The sequence below is a fragment of the Eucyclogobius newberryi genome, unplaced genomic scaffold, assembly GCF_026437365.1.
Source record: "Eucyclogobius newberryi isolate DKJ021-1_F unplaced genomic scaffold, fEucNew1.0.hap1 SCAF_7, whole genome shotgun sequence".
Taxonomy (NCBI): domain Eukaryota; kingdom Metazoa; phylum Chordata; class Actinopteri; order Gobiiformes; family Gobiidae; genus Eucyclogobius; species Eucyclogobius newberryi.
The window spans coordinates 23,687,529-23,700,431 of record NW_027316389.1 but is presented as its reverse complement, the minus strand read 5'-3'; the positions used below and the strand labels follow the sequence as shown (position 1 = coordinate 23,700,431).

The window sequence follows — 12,903 nt, the reverse complement described above, 5'->3', positions numbered from 1 at the left end:
TGAGATTACCGTTTTTAGAATACTGCATCCAAATGAAAATAATGTACAAGGCTAGAGCACCCCTGATCCATAATGTGAGTCCCATTTCGTCCAGTTTATGTTGAATTTGTCCATTTCCAAGTTCGGTCCATATGTGATTTTTTCCATTTTCCGTATGTCCATTATGATTTCGGTCCAGTCCTTTATTGTTGGTGCAGTTTTTGTCATTTTCAACTCATTTATTTGTATTATCTAGAACTGCACACAATGTAACTTTTCCACTTTAGCCATCTTGTCTTTATGATGTTCCTTTGTCTGGAATGATCCACGGTGTGGCATTCAACTCATCTATCTCCAAGGAGACAAGCCAAGTAACAGGTCAGATCTGTGGAGAGGCTAGCCCATTCACGGCGAAAATATATGTTTTCCAATGTACTTTTGAGGAATAAAAAGGCACATAAATGTATTTTAAAGCGGACATATTATACAAAATCAAGCTGTATACGCTTTTAGTCATATCATAACAGTGTTTTCTCATCATCTATTTACTCAAAGTTGTATTTCATTTGAGTCATCCATGTTTGAGTAATCCCAAACTGTCCTGCAACTGAGGCACTGAAAAGCTCTGTTTTCACCTACCCCCTATCCCCACCCACATCCTTGTACTTACTTGCATTTTTCTTAAAAATTCAAACTCTGGGTCAAACAAAAAATACATTTTGTGTTTAGCCCTTTTTCAACAATGAAACAAAGTAAATTAAAATATAGTGCTTGCTAGAGTGACATGTCAATATGAATTCTGCATTTTCACCTAGTAATCTCTATGGAGACAGCGAGTTGGCCATAAAAGTTACATAGTGCACCTTTATTATTTCAAGGGTACAATGCTGCGCCATAGTCTTTTTTTCTGCAGCTCCAACAGTAATTATACAGTTATAATTAAAGAAGATTAAATATTACTTGAAATAGATTACCCACAGTGCTTTGAGGTGTATTACAACATAAATTCCCCTGTCCCACTTGAATATCGTTGACAGTCGTAGTGTTGCACAGAGCTCATTACTGCATGTTCTTCAATGAGGGATCATAAACAAGTCATTAACTCACAGGCCGGCAGGAAGAGTAGAATACACCCATCCATCTGCAGAGGAACCATTAGTATGAACCCAGGCAATTACTGAACATGAGTGTGAGTGCAGCTGTTCAGGCTAAGTGACCTTGTTTGCTTTGGGCTAAGTGCATCTCACTACGGGTTGATCTCAGCACCACCCTGACACTATTGTCTTCTGCTGCCCTACATCGCACAAATCCCGGGCATGAAAGGAGAAGATCGCTCGGAGAAAACTGGCTTCTTGCTACTCTGAACTTGTGTGTTATTGTGTGATCATGATTGAAATAATGCCAGAATAATACGCCGGAAATGTAATGTTGTCTGATCGATTGCTATAACTTAGTGTGAATAGGAGCTCATTCCAACCTCATACTTTATCGTATGGTTTTGAGATACTATTGTGCATGCCTTTCACCAGAAGAGTGCTGGGAGAGTGTGATCCTGCAGTCACAGATCATGCTACATGGCAAACGGCTAATAATTCTGAAGGTGAAGGCTTAAAGCAGATCTGTGACATTGGATATCTACTACGGACTATTCAAAGTGAACAGTTAATCACAGTGTAACATGTGTCAAGGAGGGGTTTAGTATATAAAGAAGTCTGTTTCCTTTTCTATTGCAAATGATGAAGAATATAACATTTTCTTGCGTCAAAATTGGATTTAAGTTCCATAGAAAATATACTTTGTGGTGAGTATGTGATAAATCTGTAGATACAATTAAAAATAAAAAAGTAAATAAAGTATTTATCCAGTAAAACCTAAAAATCAAGACCGTGCCTTCATTAAAGTCATAATCTCCTATTGAATAAACAAATAATATAAAATACAACAGTAAATATATTTAGACAAGGCTCTAATGCTACTCACATGTGTCTGAGTGACGAAACAGCTTTGAATTTTCATATTTTGTGATATTCTGAGTTTAATCCCAGTTTCTCCGTTGAAATCCCAATGTATTCCACTTCCCTTTTGTCTCCATTCCAGATATGTCACAAAAAAAATAAGGGTCTATGTATAAGTATAAGATGGTTAAGGTAAAACTGTTGAAGTAAAACTGTAAACCAATCAGTGAAGTCTCTTTGTGATTAAACTCCAAGTAGAAATAAAATGAACATACGGTATAGTGTAATTGTGCAGGGCTTCAGGCTAATGCAGTAATTGCCTAATCTCTCAACAGAATTAAGAAAGGCATGTAGAGGCGGATCTTGAGAATGGGTCAAATGGGCAAAATCATGCATGAACAGAGGCTCGCTCATAACACCTCTAGTGAGCTTTTCGTTCTGACTCTCCGGTTCGTCTGGGAGGCATGTTTGCTAAGCCCTTGGTAAACGCTGGACTAAAATATCTTGGCCTCTGCGTTGATGCGCCGAGATGTGCTAAAACAGAACCCTGAGAGATAGACGGCACACAGCGGGTTTGTGTGGGCGTGTATTTAAATGAAGCCGTATCCAAACACCTACACATCTACATGAAGAGTATCAAGAACAACTGTAATCTGCTGTTTGTGATGAAACGTTCAGACCACGAAAAATCTAGACAAATATACATGTTATTTTTGTTGTTTTTTTACTCCATATAACAAAATACAAATTGTACAGTGAGATGTATTCGATTTACGGCTTTCAAGCAAGAGCATACAATTAGATGCTCTGGACAGTTGTCATAAACAGATGTGAAACAACTTGGTTAAAAGTCAAACTGTACACTTTAAACAGGATTAAGTAAATGTGTTGTTTTTTTTGGTCGGATCCATCAGTGGAACAGTGAGTTACATCTGAAATCATGAATACAAAGCCTCTGATAATAACATGTTTCATTGTAGGGTTTGTTTCATTCCTTTCCAGAAAATTGAGATAAACTCGCAGCCCATGGCAGAACATTGTATAATATTATTGTCTCTCCACCCACCGAGAGCTTTAGCGGTTTCATAAGTTTGTACCCTTTAGCTGCTCACAAACATGGTGCATCATCGCTCTCAAAATCTGATTTGCCCCTGCGTTTGCAAATTGCTATGAGACCTCCATAGTCATAAATTAGGTGGACAAACTGGCGCACTCACAACCATCCTGAATGTTCTGCTGTTGGTTCAGTCTTTGTTGAGCCTCAGAGGAGGAAAGTAATGGTTATAGTAGAAAATGTAGGGCCATCTGCAGAACTGGAATTGGCATGAGATGGAAAATTCAACAATGAAAACCCAGATTGAAACCGACATTTGCCCATGTGACTTGCAGTATGTCTCAAAGGGGAAAAGGACCTTTCTTTGTCCAGTGAATTTCGTTAAATTCTAATGTAGAACTCCAATGTCAGCACTCTGTTGCCCTGTGTCTGTGTAAAGTCACATCCGTCAAACTGTGTCACCGCCTTTGTGCTGATATTACATAATGCTTTCAGTCTTTACTCTTTCCTCCCTCTGGCCTGTTACCCTCACAGAAAAGGTGCTTTTTAGTCTTCTTTGATTTAACGACAGTATTCCACACGGACAAAACAGGAATACTCATTCATAACATATTAATGCTAGAGGAATACATGAAACAAAAGTAAATCTTGTCTTTGAGAATCACTTTTGTTACTAAATGGTCAAAAAACCCTTTACCAGACACAGGCACAAACTTTCAGGAGGGGGAATGTCACCTGCATAATTCCATGGAAATAGAAAGTTAAAACCATACTTTGGAACATTCTCAATGCAGATAGATGAGTTTTATGCTACACTGTGAAATATTACAGCTAAAAGAACAAGCCCATAGAAAACCAGGAGGAGGTTCCCGGGCCATGTAAGGGTCATTTTCTTTAGTTCACTCATCAACTCCATGTGATCAGAGTTTGAATCGTTGGTTAAAAACAGTGATCTTGTTTTTCTTTATTTTTTTTCTTTAAAAACACAGTGTGTGCATTTTAGCCCAGAAATAGACCTTGAGGTTTTTTTTGTTTTTTTTCACTTTGGATGATTGTATCGCACTAAAATGTATAAAAACAGTGTCCTTTCTTTGCTCGCAGTAAAGGCATTTTTCCTGGGTTTGATTCAGAATCAGAATCAGAGTCAGAATAGGGTTTGTTGCCATTTGTCGATAAACTAAACTCACAGACATAAGAACTTGTCCTGGTGGTTCGCATACAACAAAACAATGAACACTGAATACTACACGGCTTACCAGGCCAGACAACATCACATGACCTCTATGGGTGTGGTCTGCCTGGGTTCTCTCCGGGTTCTCCGGGTTCTCCGGGTTCTCCGGGTTCCTCCCACCGTCCAGGAAAATTGGCAACTGTATAATGTCCCTAGTGAGTGAATGTGAGAGTGTATGTTTGTCTGTGAGTCTATGTCTCTGTGTTAACCATGCGACGAGCTGGCCCCAGTCCAGGGTGAACCCCGCCTAAGGCCCAAAGTCACTGGCATAGGCTCCAGCGGTAGAAAATGAATGGATGAACAACTTCAGTGCTATAAAATTGGTGAAGGGTGAGAGTCTTTACTTTAGAACTCGAAGACTCCCGTTTCACTTGAGAATCAGTTAAAGGTGGAATGGACGATTTTTCTCAGCAATTTTTTATCATATTTCCTCGTGGCGTGGATAAATCATTTGTCCTGCCACGTATCAATCATAAAACGCACCTATCGCTCACCTGCAGCCGCGTCAGGCTCGTCCCCACGTTTCCGCGTGCCTAAGCGCATGGATCTATCATGATATAGTTCCCTCAGTGTACGGGGCAAAATGAAGACTGAGAAAGACAGTTCGAGCTGACGCAGAAGTGGACAGAAATCTACGGGAGACGAGAGATGCGATGCGCTCCGTTGCGCTAATAAACAAACGCACGTGTGTGTTGTATCAGTCCACACGGGGGAGGGCGCATGCGCCCTTCAGCCTGCGTTCTCAAATCGCCGAAAAATCGTCCATTGCGCCTTTAAGTATAAGATACAGCCAATGCTCAGGGAATCGGCACACTCTTAACTACACTCAAAATACAATCGCTTTAAAATATTTTGGAATATATAATATGATATAGTAATATGTAGTTTATGACATATTATATTTAATGATCAGGAAAGACGGCTGCTTAATCTACTGCAGTCCTTTTGTTTTTGAACCAACTACATGGCTTTAATGACGTGATGACGTAATGATGTGATGTAAGCAATTTATATGTTCTGGAGCCATGGTGGTCGTGGATAGATTTTCTTCATATGACAGAGGAAAAGGCCAAGTTCACTGCACAGAAAAGCATGCTGGACTCCTTAGAGACGTGTGCCACACAGGAGATATTAGCAGTATTAACATCTTTAACATGCTTTACCCGACATTCAGACCAATGGTTTTTAACTGTCTGTTAGTCAATTCTAACTTGACAGTTATGTTTTTATTTTGTGTGCGCGCGTGCGTGTATGTGTGTGTGCGTGTGTGTGTGTGTGTGTGCGTGTGTGTGTGTGTGTGTGTGTACGTGTGTGTTTGTGTGTGTATGTGTGTGTGTGTCTGTGCGCGCGCGTGTGTGTGTGCACGCCTGTGTGTGTGTGTGTGCGCGTGTGTGTGTCTGTGCGCGTGTACACGTGTGTGTGTGTCTGTGCGCGTGTGTGTGCGCGTGTGTGTGTCTGTGCGCATGTACACGTGTGTGTGTGTCTGTGCGCGTGTGTTTGTGTGTGTGTGTGTGTCTGTGCGCGTGTGTTTGTGTGTGCGCGTGTGTGTGTCTGTGCGCGTGTACACGTGTGTGTGTGTGTGTGTGTGTCTGTGCGCGTGTGTTTGTGTGTGTTTGTGTGTGTGTGTGCGTGTGTGTGTGTCTGTGCGCGCATGTGTGTACGCACGTGTGTGTGTGTGCGCGTGTGTGTGTACACACGTGTGTGTGTGTGTGTGCATGCGCGCGCGTGTGTGTGCGCGCATGTGTGTGTCTATGCGCACGTGTGTGTGTACGCGTGTGTGTGTGTGCAGGTGCGTGTGTGTGTGTGCGCGTGTGTGTGTGTCTGCGCACGTGTGTGTACGTGTGTGTGTGTGTGTGTGTGTGCACGTGCGTGTGTGTGTGTGCACGTGTGTGTGTGTGCGCGCATGCGTGTGTGCGCGCACACACACACTCGCACGTGTGTGTGTGTGTGCGCACGTGTGTGTACGCGTGTGTGTGTGTGTGTGTGCACGTGTGTGTGTGTCTGTGCGCGTGTGTGTGTGTGCGCGCATGCGTGTGTGTGTGCGCGCACGCATGTGTGTGTGTTACTGTAATTGAGTAAATTTATGTGTGATTTTACTATATTTGAGCAGCTGAGTTGAGTTGTACTATTATAGTTGTTATTGGTTACATATAAAATGATTGCGTACTGTAGCAGTCCCAGTCGTCCTAATCCCTGACTGTTCCCTTCTAAATCCAAAAATCCACATTGCATCGCCTGCTCTGATTAGCCAGAGCTAATTATAAAACGACTAGATTCACAGTGTCAGTTTTGATTTTTTCAACAAAACCTGATCAAAGTCAAAGTGAAAAAGTAATTTGGAATTTTTCATCTGTACATTTACTTTGGTGCACATTTGGCAGCAATACTTTGACTTGAATAAAGTATCCATGTAACTGTCCTTTTACTTGAGTACAGATTTTCAGTACTCTTTCCACCACTGTCTATAACCACAAGGCTGTAAATGTTGATCTCTTTACCATCATTGTCTGCGGGTTTGTGACCAAATGGGACTAAAGAGTGAATGAATAATGCAGATTTTTGTTGAACTGATATGTCACACTTTATACTTCTTTTATTACAACTGCTCTTACTGCCTTGAGTAAAAGTACAATATACTGTATCAAAGGGCTTGGTACATTGCAGACCCAGAATCAGAGTTCTGCTTCCATCTAAGGATATGATGATGACTGAATATAACAAGCACACATGCCATCCATATATACATGTATTTCCCGTTAGCTGTCAGCGCCGGTCAAAGTGCTGGAGTGACAGCTTGAGTTCAGGTTGTCATCAGTCTTCACTCAGAGAGGTCCCAGAGGTGCCAAACCTGTCCCACAAACATGACACCACTCGTACTATGTAAAGAAATATTTATTAATAACATCTGAGAGACAATGTACACATTAGTTCCATGTTACATCTCGGGTTAACAACAGGATTAGTTTCTCACAACTGAAGCGTTAAAAATGACCCACTAAAATAAAGCATGCATCATACTTAGAAGTACACAAATGTTGTTTTTGCTTGAGTCCGTTACGATAAACAATACAATAGCGGCTTGAAAAAACACTGTTTCAGTAAAGAGGGCGTGGTCCCGGGTGGCAATGTACAGTAAGTTAAAAATGTACAAAAGCACTTAAAAGTAATGGGGAAATGTTCTGTTGTAGAAATGAAATGTGTTACAAAATGCTCATTGTTATAATACGCATGGACTTAAAGGAGCTGTATGTAGTTTTTATATACTATTCTGTTTATTGTCAGAAATTGCCACATAATGACCGAAAAAGAGCAACGCTTCACAGAAAATCATCAATATTCACGGTACATTTACCAACCAGACATTTGACAGACTATTTTACCAGAAAAATACTTTTGTGATGTTAATGTTTTAGTTTAGACTTTTTGTCAATTTTTTCAAAGTTTTTCTGAATGTAGGTATATAGGAAATACTACTGTCTGTGACCGTTAAAACTACAAACAGCCCCTTTTTAAGAATAGATTGTTAGATTTTTACCAAAACAAGCTTAAGATTATTAAACGCCAAAAATAGCAAGCATCTCAATTGTAACAAATGTGGAAACATTAAGTTAAATCACAACATAACTCTTAAATCAGAGCACAAAAACAAAGAACAGCGTAGATCACGAGCCATGTTGCCAGAAAGTGTGTTCCATCCTGCCGCCATGGCGATCATGCATTTAGTAAAATACTGTTCCTTCGGTTAGTGCTTGGGTCAGTCTTTCTTCTGCGCAAACCTAAATTATTCATGTAGCATTACAGTTCATTCATTCAGGTGAAAGTTTGGTCCACAAAACCCATAGTCTTAAAATGTGTTAATGCAACACAAAATAAACCATTAGTTAATGTTACTTGGAATGTAGGTGTTTTTTGGTTGAGAAAACATGATTAAGTAAAAGAGCTTTTATCAGTCTAAGGCCAGATCATGAGAGAAAGTGTTGAATGGCTAATGCTGGTAGCAAAGTACCAGAGCTGTATGACTATATCTAGGTGGGATTAAGGGGATGGTGGCGTCTTCAGAGAGTTGGTAGATCCTCCTTGGCTTCCCTTCTCAGTTGTTGCTTGTCCCACCCACTAAAAGACAGACAAAATAAAGGTTTGTTAGAAATAATATAAAACTGCAAGAAACATTTGGCTGCAATCCTACATCCAGTTCTCTAATGATGGGGAACATAGCGTTTGTCCCTGTCAGACACTACCAGCTCATCTCTTGTTATCTTAGCCTTCGTCATCAGAGGTACAGTACACTGGCTCAGACTGGGATGCACACAGTCACAATGTCTTAGGGTTCATGTCTCTGGGTCCAGCCATTACAGACACAGACAAACTAACCAATGAATATTTAATAATGACTGCTGTGATGGAGTATGAAGCATAGGGGGGAAATATTGAGAGTAATGTTGTGCCGGAGGTTCCAGTACAGACATTACTGGCAGATGATAAACGGCTGAGACATCTGGAGGAAGTGGAGACCCCTGGGTAAAATCTGTGCTTACGACATGGAAAGAGCTAATCAAAACATATAAATGAAACAAAGTTGTTAAAATATTGAACTGGTTGGCCAAAGTTGTATGCCAAATAGTACCAACCAGAGACTTAAGGTCTGGATATCAAAAAGTAATAATGTTTTTTTTTTTTTTACCAGAAGAAAATTAAAAGATCTGAAATGTTGAAAGAATACTTTATACTGGCATGTAAATCAGAGGGTTATTTTGTATTGACAGACAAAGAAAGGGAAAATGTTTGGAAAGAATTTTGTTGGAAGAATGTGACCCATTTCTTCATAACACCAGTGAAAGTGCACATTATTCACAGGGAAATGCTAAATGTTGGAGAGGTTTTGGTTGCCAGGAGGCAAACCATTATTGTGTGTTCTGGACTATCCGGTTGGACAAAAATATCAGACAGAAATGACCAAGGCAATGTGGACTATTTGACACCACCATCCCATTCAATGTCAGAACTTTAGGTCTAAAAACCCCACCATGGACGCACGCAATGGACGGCAATCTTTGGGACATTCTACTGGCAGCTGGGAAAAAGGCCATCACAAAAAATGTATGACACAAATCACGCCGAGGATTAAGGACTGGACATAATCAACAATTAAAAAAATAAATGTTGGACGGAATTTTTCAGACAATGGGCTAAATGGGTCCTCTATTTTGGACTTTTGGACCCTTTTTCCCTTTGTATTTATTTTGTTTGTCTCTAGTCCTGCACAGTCTTGTTTTTTGTATTTTTATGCTTTAAAAAAGTATAGTATAAAAAGACAAGTATAAAAATGAATATGTAATATTTACACCATTATACATGTTGTCAGCTAGTCTTATCTTTGTGATGACATGTAATAATGCAACAACTAACAATTGCCAACAAAAGAAGCATGAAAAAAAGACAAACTTTTTGATTCAAATTATTTTTATCCATTAAAAAACTTTAATAGACAGCAGACTAAGGCAACAACTGATAAAAGGTCCCATTCTCTAGCAATTCTCTCTTGGAGAATTGCTAGAATTGTTTCAGCAGTTGTTGATGCTGAAACTGGCTTAATGGTTTTGGTTTGTGAGTGTTTCAGCATGATATTATTACCAAGAATCAAAAACCACAAGTGATTAAAAAATAACTTAGAACACGACACAGAGAGAAGGAGAGAAGTGCCCGGAGGAAAACAAGAGACATCTAACAAAAAACATAAAAGTTGATCAAATTTGTCCTTGTTTGTCAGCTTTACCCGGACGCTCCATTAAGTTGAAAATATGTTTCCAACGGTTTGAGCTCACAGGTAAAAAAAGAAAAACCTCTTGTGTGTTTTTAAAATACTAGAACGAGCGATATGAAGCTGTTTTGAGTTCATATGGCAAGGTGTTGGTCGAGACCAGGGTTCTAATCACACTTTCTCCATGTGTAATTTCGGAGCAAATTTTTTTTTAGATTATAGTTTTTTATTAGCCCACCTGAGAACAAAATATATATTTTCTTAAAATCAAGATTACGTGCAAGCTCTTAGAAAATGGAGCGTTATTATTTATTATAGGTGGTGGCTTCTCAAAGCTTCTATTCTCACGTTATATAACTTGTGTGCTGTTGTGTGAAGCACTTTGAATTGCCTTGTGTATGAACTGTGCTCTACAAATAAACTTGCCTGACTTTATTGTGCCAAAGCTTTTCTGTTGCAACATCCTATTAAATGGAATTCTTGTGACTTGAGACTTTTGATTCATAATGTGAACACTTTCGACCTTCCAAAAACCAGGCCTACATTTTAAACCATGCGCAGGTTACCATGGAGATGTGGGACACTTTGACCTGTGCTCTCCAGTTAGCAAAGCGCCGGTGTGAATTGAAACGCTCTGAACCCATTTTCTGTTATGTGGCCCCTGGGGCGGACCCTCTCCGGTTTTTCAGTTTCCAAGTCGGTGACAAAAAGGGAACAAATGAGGGTGGTTTCTACATTTCCTTTTCTTCCACTCAACAGCATCTCCACTGGCTTGAGACGGCTCCAGGGACGACTCCTGCCAGAGCTGGGTCTGTGTGTATCTGTGTTCAAATGGATGAATTATTAATCTGTTGGGCTGTGGTTTAAGGGTCAGTGCAGTTTACACTAAAGAGCCACCGAAGCCTGCAGTGGAAACGTTTCTAAATCTTCGAGATCATCATGTGTCAGTGCGTGTGGGGTTATTACATTATTATTATTATTATTATTATTATTATTATTACTAAATCCCTAGTAAGTAGGCTTTAAGGTGCACCTCGGTGACAAATTAATGAATACAACTACAATGATTACTGTAAAAATAACTACAAATAAAATGTATATATTTTTTTAGATTTACCATTATAGTCAAGCTTCTGAAAGTATTTGAGGTTTCAAATTCAAGTTTGAAACTCGTATTAGTATCTGGGTTCAATTTTTTTTTTAACTCTAAAATAGTTTTCCTTTCACAGTGACACACACACACTGGACAGTCTAAAATGAAGTATGAAGCATCACAAAAATAATTGATTCATTCATTTTCTACAGCTTGTTCCTGTTGGGGTCGCATTCTATGAGTAAGGATAGGTGTTTCAAATGTGATTGCTATTAAGGCTTTTGTGTACAATGGAGACATTGTCAAAGTTAAAAAATGACAGAATAATCTGTAAGGTATATCAAAAAAATTTAGATTATTATTATTGTTCCATGTCTCCAGATACTGCAGATACTGCAGACCAAATTGGAGATTATTTGAGTAAAAATCCTGGTATTAGTTCATTGAAATAATATATAATATATAATAAATAATATATGGTGAGTGAAAACCATTTTAAAATTTCAATTCAATATGACTGATGACCTGTTTGTCACACATTATCACATTACCAAATGTCGTGGTGTATCTGATCAAGACAATTTTCTCAATAACCATTCCACGGGAAAGGTTTCAAATTTACAATCTCGGCCCAAGTAATAATAATAAGAACCCAAGCAATTTCAATCCTCCTGGTTCGGACCAAATTACTGTAATTCCAAATGCATCTTCACTGCACGCACATAGTTAATTCTTCAACAACAGTCTGCATGTCCATCCTGTGCTATGGATTCTCTTTGGATAGTCTGGTTTCTTGTGCTCTTGAAAGCTAAGGCCTTGGGTAAATTTTTTGGGCATTTTGTGTTTAATGACTGTTTAATGACTGTTTAATGACACTTACTCGTACAAGTGTAGGATTCAAAGTCTTAACTATCAGTCCTGTGCTTGGTTTCATAAGAACACAACCTTAACACGTGTAAAACCAACAGATGATGATTATGCTGTTGGCCTGATTGCAGATAGAAATGTCATCAAGGTATGTGTTCATCAGTGCTGCAGTGTTATTCCTCAGGTCTGGGGTCTTTCTGCTAATGAGCAATACGGAGACCTCCTGTGGTCACCTTAATGGTGTCTATGAGGGCGTCGCTGCTGGGGTGCTAATGCACTACAGGGCAAGCATGCAGTTTGCACAGTTCATTTTTATGATTATGAGTATTAAAAAGAGCAAGGAGCGACTTGAATTGAACAGAAAAGATGGTGTTACACAAACATTTTGGTTAATATTTTTTTTCAATTCTCAAGCTGAACAGCAGTAGAATTGGTTTCAACAAGTCAAAATGAATTTACACAAAAGAGTCCAGCAGCATCTGTTTTAAAGGACAAATATTATGCATTATTTGTATTATCTGCCTTTAAACATGCTCTTGAGTACCCTTTACTTAGCATTGTGTGTATTAGAGCTAGAAAAAGAGAGAAAGATTCTCACAGACACGTCACAGATCAAGAAACCATCCGTTTATGAGGAGATTCAGGACAGACTATTTTTGAGGCTCGACGGGGATATTTTGCATAATATGTGTCCTTTAACATGCTAGGCTTTATTGAGCATGAGCAGGCTCTGAAATAAACAATACTCACTCTTTGAAGCTCAACATTGCTTTTAGTTTTGCCCAGGTCACGCTTGAAAGATAAGTTGTGAGCTTTTTGTTTTGTTTTCCCAAGTTAAATCAAAGTTGAAGAATAAATAAATAAAACGCACCCATCTCTGTTTGTACCTTCACGGAATTTAATTTGCCAAGCTTATATCTGAATACTAGTTTGGCTTTTGCTGTGGTATAGAGCTACATAAAAGAT

General features: G+C 39.2%; 1 protein-coding gene across 1 annotated transcript in view; it reads right to left on the bottom strand.

The window, feature by feature from the left end:
* Positions 1–7,093: 7,093 nt before the first annotated feature.
* Positions 7,094–12,903, bottom strand: part of syt9b (synaptotagmin IXb) — a 38,027-nt gene continuing 32,217 nt past the window's right edge. Inside the window, exons 7-8 of the mRNA XM_072434424.1 lie at positions 8,458–8,515; positions 7,094–8,332 (exon numbers count right to left, since the gene is read on the bottom strand). Of these exons, the coding sequence (XP_072290525.1) occupies positions 8,255–8,332; positions 8,458–8,515 (136 nt within the window). The 3' untranslated portion in view covers positions 7,094–8,254. The remainder of the gene's footprint in view (positions 8,333–8,457; positions 8,516–12,903) is intronic.